The sequence below is a fragment of the Mizuhopecten yessoensis genome, unplaced genomic scaffold (genome assembly GCF_002113885.1).
Source record: "Mizuhopecten yessoensis strain PY_sf001 unplaced genomic scaffold, ASM211388v2 scaffold11133, whole genome shotgun sequence".
In the NCBI taxonomy this organism is placed as follows: domain Eukaryota; kingdom Metazoa; phylum Mollusca; class Bivalvia; order Pectinida; family Pectinidae; genus Mizuhopecten; species Mizuhopecten yessoensis.
Window position 1 is genome coordinate 813,138 of NW_018408896.1, and position 20,370 is coordinate 833,507.

The window sequence follows — 20,370 nt, forward strand, 5'->3', positions numbered from 1 at the left end:
TTTTCTGTAGGAAATTGTGCTTACTTGGTGAGAATCATATTTGGTTAAAGAGAGTATTACAATTTAAAATTTCAATTCCTGACCCATCTCTGGGGGGCTAGGGTTGGGCCCCAAAGGGAAAATTTACCAATATTTCAAAAAGGGGCTTTATCTAATTTTCAATTTCATTACCTCCGGGCCATCCATTCTCCCTTTGGGAAGGGGTAAGGTTGACTTTAGTTTATATAGGGAAATAACACTTTTTCGTATATAATTTGTCCATTTTTAGCAGGAAATTATTCAAACTCAGTTGGAACAATTTGGTGCCAGATGGCAATTAGATGGTATGAGAAAATAAGATCCTTCCCCAGCCCAAGGGGCTGGAGGGGTGGGGACCAAATTGGGAAAATCAAAAGTTAAAAAATCTTCTTCATCAGACTCGGATGTTTTACAAACAAACTATATCTTGTCCAGTTTCAGTAAGAAATAATTCAAACTTGGTTGGAATAGTTATTATGAAATTGAAATCAAATAGTGTCAGAAAGTCAGATCCGGACCTATCCCAGGGGTTGGCGAAAGAGGAAAATTGGCTAAATAACAATAGATATTATATTTCTCAATGGCAAAATGATTTATTTATATTAAGTTCTAAACCTTTGGTGACATGACAAGTATTGTATTTCACTTTGTTTACATGTTGATTTCCACATCACATCTCAACAATAAAATTGAGCTACCAAACCTATAATATATTCAATTAAATCAATTAATTAATTCTATAATATAACTCGGGTGACTGCTAAGGCCCTTGAGCCTCTTGTTATAGTGAGATTTGGTCAAAAATAGTGCGATTTTTTCTCTGAATTTGTGAGAAATTAGTGAGACATTCAAGACATATATCATACCGCGTATAACATAGTATTATCTCATTTGTGTTATTCTGAAGCCTCCAATTACTTTGTTAGAACCAAAATTAAAGATTTATTGATATTTTAAAGGTTTACACGTGACATACGATCCAGATAAAGCTATCAACATTTAAAAGTAAACATATCAGAATAATTCAATCAAAGGTAAAGTCTATTTTGTTTCCGGATGTCTGGCTTACCAGTGATATATATTTTGTTTCCGGATGTCTGGCTTACCAGTGATTTATATTTTTTTTCCTGGTGTCTGGCTTACCAGTGATGTATATTTTGTTTCCGGATGTCTGGCTGACCAGTGTAGTCTATATTTTCCTCCAGATATCTGTCTGAAAAGTGAGATGTATTTTTTTTTCAGGTTATCTGGTTGACCAGTGATGTATATTTTGTTTCCGGATGTCTGGCTGACCAGTGATGTATATTTTGTCCTCCAGATATCTGACTGGAAAGTGAGGTATATATTGTTTCAGGATGTCTGGCTGACCAGTGATGTTTATTTTGTTTCCGGATGTCTGGCTGACCAGTAACGTACATTTTGTTTCCGGATATCTGGCTGAGAAATACAGTCTATTTTGTTACTGGAAGTCTGGCTGACCAGTGCAGTCTATTTTGTCCGTCTGATATCTGGTTGACCGGTTAAATGTTTTGTCCTCCAGATATCTGGCTGACCAGTACAGTATATTTTGTCCTCCCCATGGCTGACCAGTACAGTATATTTTGTCTTCCCCATGGCTGACCAGTACAGTATATTTTGTCCTCCCCATGGCTGACCAGAGACTACCTAAAGCTGATGAGATAGGAAGGATAGGCCTGACTGTCATGGAAGATGATATACATGGACGGAGCAGACACATTGTTTGTGGCTGAATCATAGGGAAGTGCTGTACTCCCAGCTCCTTTGCGATCGGGAAGGTATTTCATCCCACTGTGTCCCGGACAGGACTCCCCAGTCAAGACCTGCGTGTAAAACATGTGCTTCAGTCCACTGTTGTCGTGCTGGCAGTAACCCATGGAATAGGACGCGTCCACTGCAAAGTACACACCATTGCCATAGGCCGTCGCTGTAAGGAGACATAATCAATTATGGCATCAGAGATATTTTTTTATTATCCTCTCAGTCAAGATAACATGATTTTAACTTAAGTTAACTACAGTAAACATACTTTCTTTAGTGCACTCAAATTTTAGTGCATCATCAAATTTTAACCCTTTCACCCCTATGAAACTTTACTAGACTCTACCATGCATTGATCTGGATGAGCCCATCATAGTCTACAGTGGTGAAAGGGTTAGTAGATTAGCACATTGATAAATTAACACAAACTGGGAAATTTGCAATGGAGGACAATAAAGAAGAACTTCAATTAGTGCATTTATGATTTAGCCCAATAACTAGAGTGTAAAAAGTGCTAAAATAAGACTACTGCTAAAATATGTATGTTTACAGAATATGGTTTATTCAGAATCACACAAAATGAACTCCCCATACTGTTAACCCTTTCACCCCTATGTAACTTTAGTAGACTCTACCTTGCATTGATCTGGATGAGTCCATTATGGTCTACAGTGTTGAAAGGGTTAACAAGACATTTTCATCCTAATGGTTTTCACTTGAATGCTTCATTACTTTAAATCTTATTGCTTACCTTTATGTGATTTCATCAATTAGAAAGATACAAACTATCTACTTATAGTTTAAAAAATATATATATTTGGAATGTAAAATCTGTAAATATTAATTCTTCTGGAAGTAATCAATTTCATTTGACTGACTTAAACAAAATAAGGGAAAACATCAGTTTTGGAACTAACTTGATTAAACATATGTTCTTTGATAATTCCCAAAAATCTTTAGAACTGTTGTTGACTTGATATCTTGTAAAGGAAACAAAGCTAAATAGCCAACCTTAATATCAGAGAAAGATAGTCAGGCAATCAAAAAATCAAGAATACTAACCATTTTTGCCACAATAACTACGATCAAAGCCCTTCATGGCTACCTTTTCTACAGTATCTGAGGAGGTACCATGCCACAGCCATTTCTCTGGGTCCTTATTGTTTCGAGTCCACAGCTCCTGTTTCTTGGCTGTGTACTGCTGGTACAGAGACTTGTTCTGGACCCTTTGAATCTGAAACACGTATTGCTACATTTGATGCTGTACTGCTTCAATGCTACACTATAGCTACATTGCTACACTATTGCTACATTGCTACACTATAGCTACATTGCTACACTGTACAGCTACAGTGTAGCATTGTAGCTGTACAGTGTAGTAATGTAGTAGTTCAGTGGAGCAATGTAGTTGTACAGAGTAGCAATGTAGTTGTACACTAGCAATGTAGCTGTACATTGCTACACTGTAGCAATGTAGTTGTGCAGTGTAGCAATGTAGTAGTGCAGTGTAGGAATGTAGTTGTACAGTGTAGGAATGTATTTGTACAGTGTAGAAATGTAATTGTATAGTGTAGCAATGTAGTAGTTCAGTGGAGCAATGTAGTTGTACAGAGTAGCAATGTAGTTGTAAAGTGTACCAATGTAGCTGTACAGTGTTGCAATGTAGCTGTACAGGGTAGCAATGTAGTTGTTCGGTGTAGCAATGTAGTTGTAAAGTGTACCAATGTAGCTGTACAGTGTAACAATGAGTGTAGCAATGCAGTAGTTCAGTGTAGCAATGTAAATGTACAGTGTAGTAATGTAGCTGTACAGTGTTGCAATGTAGCTGTACAGGGTAGCAATGTAGTTGTTCAGTGTAGCGATGTAGTTGTACAGTGTAACAATGAAGCAATACAGTGTAGCAATGTACAGCTACATTGCTAGTGTACAACTACATTGGTACACTGTACAACTACAGTGCTACACTGAACAACTACATAACTACACGTAACTACTACATTACTACACTGAACATCTACATGTCTACACTGTACATCTACATTGCTATATTGTACAGCTAAATTGCTACACTGTACAACTTCATTGCTACACTGTACAGCTGCATTGCTACACTGTACAGATACATTGCTACACTGTATTGCTTCATTGTTACACTGTACTGTTTCATTGCTACACTTTACATCTACATTGCTACACGTACAACTACATTTCTACTCTGTACAACTACATTGCGACACTGTACAACTACATTGCGACACTGTACAACTACATTCCTACACTGCACTACTACATTGCTACACTGTGCAACTACATTGCTACACTATACAATTACATTTCTACACTGTACAACTACAGTGCTACACTGAACAACTACATTACTACACTGCACTACTACATTGCTACACTGTGCAACTACATTGCTACACGCACTACAACATTTCTACACTGTACAAATACATTCCTACACTGTACAACTACATTACTCCACTGAACTACTACATTGGTACACTGTACAGCTACATTGCTATACTAAACTACAACATTGTTACACTGTACAGCTACAATGCTACACTGTACAACTACATTTCTACACTGTACAACTACATTGCTACACTGTACAACTACATTGCTACACTGAACAACTACATTGCTACACTGTACTGCTTTATTGTTACACTGTACTGTTTCATTGCTACACTGTACAACTACATTGCTACACTGAACTACTACATTGCTACACTGAACATCTACATTTCTACACTGTACATCTACATTGCTACACTGAACTACTACATTGCTACACTGTACATCTACATTGCTACACTGAACTACTACATTGCTACACTGTACAGCTACATTGCTACACTGTACAACTACATTGCTACACTGAACAACTACATTACTACACTGAACTACTACATTACTACACTGAACTACTACATTACTACACTGTACATTTACATTGCTACACTGAACTACTACATTGCTACACTGTACAGCTACATTGCTACACTGTACAACTACATTGCTACACTGTACAACTACATTGCTACACTGAACAACTACATTACTACACTGAACTACTACATAACTACACTGAACTACAACATTGCTACACTGTACAACTATATTGCTACACTGTACAACTACATTGCTACACTGTACAGCTACATTGCTACACTGTACAGCTACATTGCTACACTTTACAACTACATTGCTACAGTGAACTACTACATTACTACACTGAACTACAACATTGCTACACTGTACAACTACATTACTTCACTTTACAACTACATTACTTCACTTTACAACTACATTGCTACACTGTACAACTACATTGCTACACTTAACAACTACATTGCTACACTGTACAACAACATTGCTACACTGTACAACAACATTGCTACACTGTACAATTACATTGCTACACTGTACAACTACATTGCTTCACTTTACAACTACATTGCTACACTGTACAATTACATTGCTACACTGTACAACTACATTGCTACACTGTACAACTACATTGCTACACTGTACAACTACATTGCTACACTGTACAACTACATTGCTACACTGTACAACTACATTGCTACACTGTACAACTACATTGCTACACTGTACAACTACATTGCTACACTGTACAACTACATTGCTACACTGTACAACTACATTGCTACACTGTACAACTACATTGCTACACTGTACAACTACATTGCTACACTGTACAACTACATTGCTACACTGTACAACTACATTGCTACACTGTACAACTACATTGCTACACTGTACAACTACATTGCTACACTGTACAACTACATTGCTACACTGTACAACTACATTGCTACACTGTACAACTACATTGCTACACTGTACAACTACATTGCTACACTGTACAACTACATTGCTACACTGTACAACTACATTGCTACACTGTACAACTACATTGCTACACTGTATTGCTTCATTGTTACACTGTACTGTTTCATTGCTACACTGTACAACTACATTGCTACACTGTACAACTACATTGCTACACTGTACAACTACATTGCTACACTGTACAACTACATTGCTACACTGTACAACTACATTGCTACACTGTACAACTACATTGCTACACTGTACAACTACATTGCTACACTGTACAACTACATTGCTACACTGTACAACTACATTGCTACACTGTACAACTACATTGCTACACTGTACAACTACATTGCTACACTGTACAACTACATTGCTACACTGTACAACTACATTGCTACACTGTACAACTACATTGCTACACTGTACAACTACATTGCTACACTGTACAACTACATTGCTACACTGTACAACTACATTGCTACACTGTACAACTACATTGCTACACTGTACAACTACATTGCTACACTGTACAACTACATTGCTACACTTTACAACTACATTGCTACACTGTACAACTACATTGCTACACTGTACAACTACATTGCTACACTGTACAACTACATTGCTACACTTTACAACTACATTGCTACACTGTACAACTACATTGCTACACTGTACAACTACATTGCTACACTGTACAACTACATTGCTACACTGTACAACTACATTGCTACACTGTACAGCTACATTGCTACACTGTACAGCTACATTGCTACACTTTACAACTACATTGCTACACTGTACAGCTACATTGCTACACTGTACAACTACATTGCTACACTTTACAACTACATTGCTACACTGTACAGCTATGTTGCTACACTGTACTGCTACATTGCTACACTTTACAACTACATTGCTACACTGTACAGCTACGTTGCTACACTGTACAGCTACATTGCTACACTTTACAACTACATTGCTACACTGTACAGCTACATTGCTACACTGTACTGCTACATTGCTACACTTTACAACTACATTGCTACACTGTACAACTACATTGCTATACTGTACAGCTTCATTGCTACACTGTACAGCTACATTGCTACACTGTACAGCTACATTGCTACACTGTACAGCTACGTTGCTACACTTGCAGGATGTCCACATGTTAAGTACAAGACTCATTGTTGTTATCACAGTTAAAGAGAAAAAGGATATAACTTGGAAAATAATGATGCCTAGAAAGGCACATTCCCATTGTTTCAGGTTTGTCACTCAATAAATTTCATATCCAGTTTGTGGTATTAATAGAATGTAAGGTCATGCACAAATCCAACTTGCCGAAGTAGAAATTCAGACTTTTGTTTACAGTTTGAGCATACTCCAAGACAGAATTGAAATGAAGTGTTCCTCCAGATGTTCCCTACAAGCAAACGAATTAACTCCATTCCCGTTTTCCAGTTTTACTGTTCTGGCACTGCCCAAATGAACCAGATAATCCTTTTACCAGTAAGTGAAACAGTAATGGTGTCAGCAAAGACAAGACTAAGTTCAACTAGCTAGACCATATATTGTCTGTATAGGTATTGTCAACTTGTCCTGTATACAGACCACCCTAGATGGCTATATCTTTCCAATTATGTAACTTTAACTCAGAATACTAGACCAGATAAATCTGTGCTTGCCAGAACAACAGTATCTGATCATCAATAGCACAGCAGATCAGAGACATTTTGGTTTGGCACTTTGTCACCATCAGAACTGGCTTACCTGGACGATTTGTTGGTGGCCATAATTGGGAGCCATGAAGCCCTGCATCATGAACCTATGCAGATGTCCTGCCTAAATCAGACAGAAAACAGAGATAGGAAGTATTTAGTGTGATCGGTTGCAGATGCTTCAGGAAATGCTTAAAAGATTAGTAATAATGGATGCTTATTTAAAAAATAGTTGACATCAGAAACAAAGAACCTTATTATGTCAGAAACTTCAAAATCCAGGAGGTGAATCCAATTACAGGAGCATATAATAAGAAAAGTTAATTAATGGATAGTGCTTAAAATCCATTTTAGCATGAAAGAGATATATTTAGATGATAGAATGAAACACTGATAACCATGCACAGGGGTAACAATGCACAGAGGTTACCAAGGAAATAGGTAACCATAGACAGAGGTAACCATGTACAGTGGTAACCATGTACAAAGGTTACCAAGGAAAAAGGTTATCATAGACTGAGGTAACCATGTAGAGTGGTAACCATGTTCAAAGGTTACCAAGGAGATAGGTAATAATAGACAGGGGTAACTTTTGTACAGTGGTAACCATGAACAAAGGTTACCAAGGAAAAAGGTTACCATAGCCTGAGGTAACCATATACAGTGGTAACCATGCACAAAGGTTACCAAGGAAAAAGGTTACCATAGACTGAGGTAACCATATACAGTGGTAACCATGCACAAAGGTTACCAAGGAAAAAGGTTACCATAGACTGAGGTAACCATGTACAGTGGTAACCATGTTCAAAGGTTACCAAGGAGATAGGTAACCATAGACAGAGGTAACCATGTACAGTGGTAACCATGTACAAAGGTTACCAAGAAAAAAGGTTACCATAGACTGAGGTAGCCATGTACAGTGGTAACCATGTTCAAAGGTTACCAAGGAGATAGGTAACCATAGACTGAGGTAACCATGTACAAAGGTTACCAAGGAGATAGGTAACCATACACTGAGGTAACTATGTACAGTGGTAACCATGTTCAAAGGTACCAAGGAGATAGGTAACCATAGACTGAGGTAACCATGTACAGTGGTAACCATGTTCAAAGGTTACCAAGGAGATAGGTAACCATAGAATGAGGTAACCATGTAGAGTGGTAACCATGTTTAAAGGTTACCAAGGAGATAGGTAACCTGAGACAGAAGTAACCATATACAGTGGTAACCATGTACAAAGGTTCCAAGGAGATAGGTAACCATAGACTGAGGTAACCATGTACAGTGGTAACCATGTACCAAGGTTACCAAGGAGATAAGTAACCTGAGACAGAGGTAGCCATGTACCGTGGTAACCATGTAAAAAGGTTACCGAGGAGAAAGGTAACCATAGACATGTACAGTGGTAACCATGTACAAAGGTTACCAAGGAGATAGGTAACCATAGAATGAGGTAATCATGTAGAGTGGTAACCATGTTTAAAGGTTACCAAGGAGATAGGTAACCATAGAATGAGGTAATCATGTAGAGTGGTAACCATGTTTAAAGGTTACCAAGGAGATAGGTAACCATAGAATGAGGTAATCATGTAGAGTGGTAACCATGTTTAAAGGTTACCAAGGAGATAGGTAATCATAGTAACCATGTACAGTGGTAACCATGTACAAAGCTTACCAAGGAGATAAGTAACATGAGACAGAGGTAGCCATGTACAGTGGTAACTATGTAAAAAGGTTACCGAGGAGAAAGGTCACCATAGACAGGGGGTACCATGTACAGTGGTAACCATGCACAAAGGGTACCAAGGAGATAGGTAATCATAGACAGGGGTAACCATGTACAGTGGTAAACATTCACAAAGGTTACCAAGGACATAGGTAATCATAGACAGGGGTAACCATGAACAGTGGTAACCATGTAAAAAGGTTCCCAAGGAGATAGGTAACCTGAGACAGAAGTAACCATATACAGTGGTAACCTTGTACAAAGGTTCCAAGGAGATAGGTAACAATAGACTGAGGTAACCATGTACAGTGGTAACCATTTACAAAGATTACCGAGGAGAAAGGTAACCATAGACATGTACAGTGGTAACCATGTACAAAGGTTACCAAGGAGATACGTAACCATACTCAGAGGTAACCATGTACAGTGGTAACCATTTACAAAGATTACCGAGGAGAAAGGTAACCATAGACATGTACAGTGGTAACCATGTACAAAGGTTACCAAGGAGATAGGTAACCATAGAATGAGGTAATCATGTAGAGTGGTAACCATGTTTAAAGGTTACCAAGGAGATAGGTAATCATAGTAACCATGTACAGTGGTAACCATGTACCAAGGTTACCAAGGAGATAAGTAACCTGAGACAGAGGTAGCCATGTACAGTGATAACCATGTAAAAAGGTTACCGAGGAGAAAGGTCACCATAGACAGGGGTTACCATGTACAGTGGTAACCATGCACAAAGGTTACCAAGGAGATAGGTAATCATAGACAGTGGTAACCATGTACAGTGGTTACCATGTAAAAAGGTTACCAAGGAGATAGGTAATCATAGACAGAGGTAACCATGTACAGTGGTAACCAAGTAAAAAGGTTACCAAGGAGATAGGTAATCATAGACAGAGGTAACCATGTACAGAAGTTACCAAGTAGATAGGTAATTATAAACAGAGGTTATCATGGATATAGGTAATTATAGACAGAAGTTATCATGGAGATAGGTTACCATAGACAGAGGTTACCATGGAGATAGGTAATTATAGACAGAGGTTACCTTGGAGATAGGTAATTATAAACAGAGGTAATCATGGATATAGGTAATTATAGACAGAGGTTACCATTGAGATAGGAAATTATAGACAGAGGTTATCAAGGATATAGGTAATTATAGACAGAGGTTAACATGGAGATAGGTAATCATAGAGAAAGGTTACCATGGAGATATGTAATCATAGACAGAGGTAACCATGGAGATAGGTAATTATAGACAAAGGTTATCATGGATATAGGTAATTATAGATCGAGGTTACCATGGAGATAAGTAATCATAGACAGAGGTTACCATGGAGATTGGTAATTATAGACAGAGGTTATTATGGATATAGGTAATTATGGACAGAGGTAACCATGGAGATAGGTAACTATAGACAGAGGTTACCATGGAGATTGGTAATTATAAACAGAGGTTACCATGGAGATAGGTAATTATAGACAGAGGTTATCATGGATATAGGTAATTATGGACAGAGGTAACCATGGAGATAGGTTATTATGGACAGAGGTAACCATGGAAATAGGTTATTATGGACAGAAGTTACCATGGATATAGGTAATTATAGACAGAGGTTACCATGGAGATAGGTAATTATGGACAGAGGTAACCATGGATATAGGTAACTATAGACAGAGGTAACCATGGATATAGGTTATTATGGACAGAAGTTACCATGGAGATAGGTAATTATGGACAGAGGTAACCATGGAGATAGGTAACTATAGACAGAGGTAACCATGGATATAGGTAATTATAGACAGAGGTTACCATGGAGATAGGTAATTATAGACAGAGGTTACCATGGAGATAGGTTATTATGGACAGAGGTAACCATGGGGATAGGTTATTATGGACAGAAGTTACCATGCATGGACAGAGGTTATCATTCACAGAGTAATCATGCATATGTACATCAACTCTGTTACCACTCTGTAAAATTAACCTTACTTGCAATGGTTGAGTAGAAGCTTTGCCAACTGAGGCACGAAATGCCTGTTCTGTCTTTTTATACTCTTCATCACTGGTTGAGAGTTTCACCAGCTGGTAGGTTACCTTGCCCATCGGTGTCCAGGATTTGGGAAGTCCAATACCACCTTAAGGAAACAATCAGGTTGGGTATTACATAAGGATGGAAACCATCAGGTTGGGTATTACAATAAGAATTACCAATTGATTAGATGAGTGTTATAAAAAATACACAGTGAATCCTGCCTTATCCGACCACAATTACAGTTTTCTGAGATCTGGTATAATCCATAATTTATTATCCCCCACTTTCATCGAAACGGGGGATATTAATTTGGGTTTGTCCGTCTGTCATGCTTCATTTCCGTGCAATAAATGCAACAAATGTTACTTAGTAACAGAGTTCAACGCCAAGTTTGACAACCACTTTAATCGGACTCCATTTGGCGTAATTATGGCCTCTTGATTAATGAAACTCTTTGGTTTTACCGTGATATTCCAACCAAATTCCGTATGCACATCCGACTCATGCTAAGTTTGCCAACCAATGTGATTTGTGCAAATTTATGGATAATTAATAAGGTTAGTAAATTATGATGGATTAAACGATTAATTTACACCGTAATACCTACATGTTCAATAAAAAGTCTAACTTCTGTAAAAGGCTTTTTTTTTCTTCCCGAGTTTCAAGCTATACATTATGTCTCAACAGTCTCAACTACTTACATGTTTAAACCTAACCTCAATGTTTACCTACAATATGCCCTGCAAGCGGGGGATATAAATTTCACGAATTTGCTTGTTTACTATCTCATCTCCAAACGAAAACTACCTGGACCAGGGGCCTTATGCATGAAACCGTTCTCATGCTCAAGCATGGATTCTGTACTCAAACCTGAACTTTCTTGTAATTTGCATCAATCTAACGGCACTGTCACCATTAAGTCAAGTCTAGACTCTTTCCAAAAATCTTCCAAATCATTACCAAAATGCAAATATATTGGTTTTTTATCACTGGAACAGGAAACTGAGCTTGAACACATAAACTGTGTGAGCATGATGGTTTCATGAATATGGACCCTGTACATTAGACTGCAGTTTAATTCAGAATACATGACTACAGATTTGGTTTTGTAAACAAAATTATAATGTCTCCCCGTATAAGCTAATATTAGCCAATTTGCTCTACACTGATTTGACCTTTGATCTGGAAGTGAAGGTCACAATGACATAATAACACAGCACCCTCTCTGGGTGATACAGGCACACTTTAAGTTTCATCAAGATATCAGTAACAGTTTAAATTTTACAGTCTAGACAAAAATTTACTAACCAGTTTTCACATTTTTGACCTTGAGAAGGACATTGGGACAGTATACCGCACACCTCCCATGGGTGATGCAGTTACCCTTAAAGTTTCAACAAGTTCAGGTCGCGGCAACCTTACTATAGTACAACTCAAACCTTCTGGGGGGGATGCAGGTGTACTTTAATTTTTCGGAAGATAATTTTGAACAGGACGTCTTTAAAAATAGACGGACCTTGAAAATACACCTTGGATTCCAGGGGCCTATTTGTTAATGCAGAACAACCGGTAAGTCTGTTTTTAACAGTAATATTTTCAGGTATAAATCCTGTTTTTGCAGGCCTTGTAAAGCTTAGTCAAGGCTCGTCTGAAAGCAGCAGCAAATTACGAGGTCTGACCTTATTTCATAAACGAAAAACTCTGGTTTAATTGGTTCAACCTTTTGGATCGACATAAACGAAAGGGGCATGAGCTTACTTTGAAATTCCCATATTCTAGTTGTCAGCAATTACAGATTGCTGGGTACCTGGTAATACAGATTTAGAAAAGTTAATTTGTCACAAAAACCATTGATTTAATACAGCCAGGTTAATCATTCTGTATACATTATGTAAAGGAGCTACATTGTTCAGTGTCAAAGTCGGCTTACTGGCTTCAGCTAGAGGGACTGCGGGTCAGCGATTTGATCCCTAGTGAATGTAAATATACTTTTCCACAGCTTCTTTTCTATAACACATTTAAGCTAAATGACTAAACTGATATATACAATGACTACTTTCATGGCTATGTAAGTAACTATATAGTTATAACAGGCCATTATAGAACATACAAACCTGGTGACCGCGCTCCTCGATCTCGCCGTTCTATTTTGTATTTTTTGTGTGGTAAGCTCGTCTCATATTCCACCATTTTTTGGAAGTCGATGATATAGATGATGCCATTGCTGTCCATGACCTTAGTCTTAACTTCTTTGGCTTTGTAAGCCTTCTCTATCATCAAGTTAACCTCTGCATTGAATCGTCGCCATTTTCCACTATCATCATAGAGCCACTGTACATAATCAGCAACCGTCTTTGCTTTTTCAACCTCGTCTTTATGTTTCTCAAACTTGTGGAGTAGATTCTGTATTTCAGGGAGCAGATCCGAGGTTGGCAAACGTCTTCCTTCTAGAGTGATCTCCCCTCTACTCTGGTTTATTATTATGTGAACATTTCTTTTTGATCCTAGCCCATTCAACTCATCAATCTGGAATGATTAGTGTATATAGGTATATCAATCTAGATATTGTTACTCTGTAGTCACTTTGAAATTAACAAAAAAACTGTCAAAGGAAGAACGGTGGTCTAGTGGTAAGACGCCGGGCTCGTGACCGAAGGGTTGCGGGTTCGAGTCACGGCACGGCACTGTGTTGTATCTTTGAGCAATATACTTTACTCCGCTTGTTCCAGTCTACTTAGCTGTAAATGAGTACATGGTTGGGCAGCGCTAAAATTGTTGAATGCTAGCTGTTAGTGCCGAAATGGCAGCTCAGGTTGTATGCTCCCGAGGGAGTTGAAAAAGATATTGGCTGGTTTATAACCACAGATAATAATTTGTAAACCGCTTTGAGATGACCAACGAACAAGGTTGTGATAAAGCGGTATATAAGAACCTCAAATTATTATTATTATTAAATTCAACTCAATGAAAAATCGAAATATGAAATTGATTCTAATCAAGCAACATATTAGACTTTAACATTTCCATATAATTATCCTCTAACAGAAAAAAAGGGGCAGCTTTAGTAAAAACATATTTTTTAAAGATAGTGATGTTTATAAAACCTTGAACCTAACCAGAAGTTGATTTAATGATGACAAAATGATTTTCAATACATGGTACATTGTATTTTGGTCTATGATTATAATATAGAGTATCAGAGGTGTAATGTATACCACGTTTATTGCACTGGGTGTAATTCAAAGCCATATATTTAACAATTGATTGGATCACCACTACCTTATACAGAGAGCATTTATTTCAGCTATGAATGCCATTGCCCACTTGTTGCTGTTATCATTAAGTAAGTATTAAGATAAGACATCATGTCACGTAACACTCTAAGGCCTGTACCATAAAGGTCAAGGTTGTGGCAAGAGGTCTGTAACTTTTGATCTGCACCACAGTTTGTTTGGAACTACATAGGTATGTGTATCACATCTAAACCACATGTCACCAAACACTTTCAAGGGAAGTATTCACCCTAAAGTCAAGGTCACTGCTAAGGTCAGATGTCTATGCCAAACCTTAACTTCAATATTTGCATGGTAAGCATTTCTGAAAAGTATAAGGATGTTCAAAAAGGAAGTAGGGTACAACTAATAATATGTCCTAGCTTTTTTTTCTTCCCTTGATTCCTTGGTCAAAAGTCTAACACATAGGTCACAGTGACCTATATTTGAGTCGTGACACACTGCCTTACCTAGATATAACCATGCAATATGTTTGATGATCCTTCATGAATTGTTGAATTTGTACATGTGATACATTCTGGATGGTTGCACAAGGCGCAAAGTACTCTAGACTTTGTCAAAGCAGGAGTATTTAAACAGAATGACTATCACACTACATTATTTTTATTGCTTTTTGATGATGAAATATATAAAGGATCTGAAAACAAGTGGTTGAACGATGTCAATAGTTTGATCCAGACAGAGCTCGTTGCCATGTCTCTTAACCGTGTTATTGTGGGAGACGTGCATCAGTGATAACCTGTTTCTGATATAGATGTTGACTTACCTGACATGTACTAGACTTATTTTCATTACTGGTTACTTACCTGGTATGTGTTCAATCCTTTTATGATTTCCTTGTATGACAAGGGTACTGTTAATTTCCTTAATTCTGAGTCACATGCCTGATCGATGCGAGATTTGGCGTTCCGAAACTTGGAGGGAGAATCACTCCACATCAAAAACTGCACATTATCAGGGCGGACATATGATGAGGTCTGCGATCTATGACCTTTTGACTTTCGTGTTTTACTCGTGGATTTGTATGCTTCTTTTTCTAAAAATACATAGAAAATAAACAAGTTATAGCACAGAATCACTTAGATTGAAATAAACAAGAGGCCCAGAGGGCCTGTATCACTCACCTAGATATGCTTAAAGTCATTGATATGAGGTAAAGATATAGCACTCCATGGGAGGTAATGTATGTACATATGAAATTTCACAAAGATCTATCTTGCACCTCTGGAGATATAGCGAAAAACAAATTTCAAATAAGGCCCTACCCCTCTGCCTCCAGGGGGGCCACACTCACCGTTTATACAAAATTGAGTCCCATTAGGATAAATCCCTTTATTCCTATGGTAGAAGAAGGATTTTAAAGGTTTTACCTCTATTTCCCCTATTGGGCCCCACCTCTCTGCCCCAAGGGGGGCCACACCCAACGTTTAAACAAAATTGAGTGCCCTTGGCCTAAGGAAGTTTGGTCAAAATTTACTGTGCCGTTCAGGACTAGTAGCGTTTTATAGGAAAAGTTGACCCACCAGGTGAGTTGAAAAACTGATTGGCACAATTTATTCAATGGTGTAATGGCTGTTCAGAAACCTGGTATTGTAATAACTGAAACTCAATTATGGGGTTTATTTCGTAGTATTGAAATTTTAAAGTCTGAGATCATTATTTAATCTAGACTTTCAACCAAGATTATGACATAGAACAGGAGGCCCAGGGACCTTAGTAGCTCACCTGGAATTTTATTTTCTATTTAGAACATGTTTACTATCCTACACTTTTATCAAAAGTTTAAACTCATGGCTGGGCCAGTACCGTTATATCATGACTCCAGACCTTCCAGTTCTTAAGAAGTTGCATAAAGTTTTGGAAATATTTGACTGAAAATAGATCAAGGTCATTTGATATCACAAACTATCTCATGCTCCATCCAAGGAAGCTTCAAGTGATATACCCTCACAGGGGTTGATTAACGCATACTTCAGAAAGTTAGAGGGTCGCCACATGACAGTTCTAAATTAATGATTTCTCAACATATTTGCCCTATGCACTATGTTTTTATAATCACCTTTAGTTGTATTTGTCCTTCTTGGCGTGTCTGCTCCTCTTAGATGACGTTTGAGTTGGGCCTTAAATGTGTCCACCATGTCTGCCTGATAAATAACAATGCTGACCTTCCTTAGGTGACGGAGTTGGTCAGTGAGCTGACGTATAGCTGTAAACATAGTGTCGGCTACATCCTTAGGAGCACAGCCTATCTGACCTGCAATTAAATAGTTAAGCGTATCAACTGCAACTTACAAATTCAGAAATAATTATATAATGTGTCATGTAGCCTGCACTACCAGGAGTGGGACTAGCGGCTCTGGGTGTTAAAGTAGGAAATGGTAACTGGCAAGGTCACAAAATTCAATGTATAAGATAGGGTTACTTAGGCTAACAAGTGTCATCATAGAGGGTCAGGGTCAGGACACATGTAACATCATAAAAGGTCAAGTAAAAGTCACATGTATTATCATAAAAGGTCAAGTGAGAGTCACATGTAACATCATAAAAGGTCAAGATAAAGTCACATGTAACATCATAAAAGGTCAAATGAGAGTCACATGTAACATCATAAAAGGTCAAGTGAGAGTCACATGAAACATCATAAAAGGTCAAGTTAGAGACACATGTAACATCATAAAAGGTCAAGTGAGAGTCACATGTAACATCATAAAAGGTCAAGTTAGGGACACATGTAGCATCATAAAAGGTCAAGTTAGAGTCACATGTAACATCATAAAAGGTCAAGTGAGAGTCACATGTAACATCATAAAAGGTCAAGATAAAGTCACATGTAACATCATAATAGGTCAAATGAGAGTCACATGTAACATCATAAAGGTCAAGTGAGAGTCACATGTAACATCATAAAAGGTCAAGATAAAGTCACATGTAACATCATAAAAGGTCAAATGAGAGTCACATGTAACATCATAAAAGGTCAAGTGAGAGTCACATGTAACATCATAAAAGGTCAAGTGAGAGACACATGTAACATCATAAAAGGTCAAGTGAGAGTCACATGTAACATCATAAAAGGTCAAGTTAGAGGCACATGTACCATCATAAAAGGTCAAGTGAGAGACACATGTAACATCATAAAAGGTCAAGTTAGAGACACATGTAACATCATAAAAGGTCAAGATAGAGTCACACGTAACATCATAAAAGGTCAAGTGAGAGTCACATGTAACATCATAAAAGGTCAAGTTGGGGACACATGTAACATCATAAAAGGTCAAGTGAGAGTCACATGTAACATCATAAAAGGTCAAGATAGAGTCACATGTAACATCATAAAAGATCAAGTGAGAGACACATGTAACATCATAAAAGGTCAAGTTCACCTCAGTCAAAAATGCTTCCTTGGGGTGAAAATATGCAATATCGCCCTCTCATGAATGTGATTTTTACTTTATTATACCAAGTGTCATGTTTAGGTGTTTCACCACTTCACCATTTTTAAAGGTCCTTGTGTTGATTTGAAATAAACCAAGACTTCATCTCAACAGTTGTCGAATGAACCAACCATGAATGTGATTTGATAACACCCTGGCACTGGGACAAACCGTGCACGCATACGTTTGGCGCATGTGATATTTTTTGGAATGTCAGCCTGTCTTCTTTATCTTTGTAAAACGAGCAAGTAACATTAAAAATGTTCACATCTTTCACAACCAATCAGATTACGAGATTTTAACAGAAGGTATAATAACATAAAAGGTCAAGTAAGAGTCACATGTAACATCATAAAAGGTCAAGGTTGGTTCGTGCTGGTTATAACGGCGTATTAAACTTCACGTATAAAACTCCCCGCATATAACTCCCCGTATAAAACTCCCCGTATAAAACTCTCAGTATAAAATGTCAAGGTTAGATTATATTCTCATCTTAAAAGGTCAAGATCTGAGTCACACGTGTCACTGAAAAATGTTAAGGTTAGGGTCATCATATATAGAGCATGCTATCACGTGAAACAATTTAGATGAACACATCTCATCATTCACTCCCTAGGGTCAGACGAGGGTCTGAGGCACATGTGTCTGTGTAAAATGGCATCACAGGTTACCTGTTCCAAGGGCTGGGAAGGTAAGAGAGTCACACTTGAGACGGTCAGCCTCTCTAAGACAGGTGGACACAGCTTGAGCCCAGTCGGACTCACGTGTGCAGGACCTGACATGGAGGATGAACCGACACATCAAACTGCCACCAGAGGTCACCACCAAACCTCGGGACTGCATATCCATACCTATTTATAACAAACAATTAAATATACCTTTATCAAAATCAAATTTCAACAAATTTGGAGAAATCATGTATTATATATATATTATAACAGCAGTAAATTGATCCTTACAGACGGAGAAATGATATAAAATGAATAAAAATCTTAACAACTCATCTTTAGTGCTTTCATCTCTTCAAGGAGATTCTTCAGACTGAAGAATCTCCTTGAAGGGATGAAAGCGCTAAGATATTCAGGAGTTGAAGAGCAGTGTGCCTGTTATTTGTCATAAATACTGAGATAAAATCATAACTGGGTGATGGGTGAGGTATATACATACGCCTTGCATTGCATTCCACTTGTATGTTTTGGCCTCCAGCCTTGAGAATGGCTTTAGATACTGCACCTACACAACAAAAAGGTCAATACAATAAATCACAGAAGACATACTTAAGCTTTAATCAATTCTTTTACAAAATAATAATATGAGTAGTTAAACTGTAAACATTCTTTATCAATAAATCACTAATTATTACTGTTAACATACTTTATCAATAAATCACTAATTATAACTGTGAAGATACTTTATCAATAAATCACTAAATATCACTGTTAACATACTTTATCAATAAATCAATAATTATTCCTGTAAACATACTTTATCAATAAATCACAAATTATTACTGTTAACATACTTTATCAATAAATCAATAATTATTCCTGTAAACATACTTTATTAATAAATCACTAATTATAACTGTCAACTTACTTTATCAATAAATCACTAATTATAACTGTTAACATACTTTATCAATAAATCTCTAATTATTCCTGTAAACATACTTTATCAATAAATCACTAATTATAACTGTCAACATACTTTATCAATAAATCACTAATTATTCCTGTAAACATACTTTATCAATAAATCACTAAATATCACTGTTAACATACTTTATCAATAAATCACAAAATATCACTGTTAACATAGTTTATCAATAAATCACTAATTTTCACTGTAAACGTACTTTATCAATAAATCACTAATTCTTCCTGTAACATACTTTATCAATAAATCACTAATTACAACTGTTAGCATACTTTATCAATAAATCACTAATTATTACTGTTACATACTTTATCAATAAATCACAAATTATTACTGTTAACATACTTTATCAATAAATCACTAATTATTACTGTTACATACTTTATCAATAAATCACTAATTATACTGTAAACATACTTTATCAATAAATCACTATTTATTACTGTTCACAATACTTTATCAATAAATCACTAATTATTACTGTTAACATACTTTATCAATAAATCACTAATTATTACTGTAAACATACTTTATCAATGAATCACTAATTATTACTGTTACATACTTTATCAATAAATCACTAATTATACTGTAAACATACTTTATCAATAAATCACTATTTATTACTGTTCACAATACTTTATCAATAAATCACTAATTATTACTGTTAACATAATTTATCAATAAATCACTAATTATTACTGTTAACATACTTTATCAATAAATCACTAATTATAACTGTTAACATACTTTATCAATACATTACTAATTATTACTGTAAACATACTTTATCAATAAATCACTAATTATTACTGTTA

General features: G+C 36.8%; 1 protein-coding gene across 5 annotated transcripts in view; it reads right to left on the reverse strand.

The window, feature by feature from the left end:
• Positions 1-20,370, reverse strand: part of LOC110466481 (poly [ADP-ribose] polymerase 14-like) — a 70,252-nt gene continuing 49,882 nt past the window's right edge. For 3 of the 5 annotated variants that reach the window (XM_021523002.1, XM_021523001.1, XM_021522999.1), the window contains exons 18-26: positions 19,064-19,129; positions 18,568-18,747; positions 16,522-16,716; positions 15,269-15,498; positions 13,284-13,695; positions 11,127-11,272; positions 7,447-7,518; positions 2,860-3,031; positions 1-1,963 (exon numbers count right to left, since the gene is read on the reverse strand). In XM_021523002.1, coding sequence (XP_021378677.1) covers positions 1,680-1,963; positions 2,860-3,031; positions 7,447-7,518; positions 11,127-11,272; positions 13,284-13,695; positions 15,269-15,498; positions 16,522-16,716; positions 18,568-18,747; positions 19,064-19,129 — 1,757 coding nt within the window. In that variant the 3' untranslated portion in view covers positions 1-1,679. The remainder of the gene's footprint in view (positions 1,964-2,859; positions 3,032-7,446; positions 7,519-11,126; positions 11,273-13,283; positions 13,696-15,268; positions 15,499-16,521; positions 16,717-18,567; positions 18,748-19,063; positions 19,130-20,370) is intronic. The other 2 variants (XM_021523000.1, XM_021523003.1) reach the window with 2 other exon arrangements.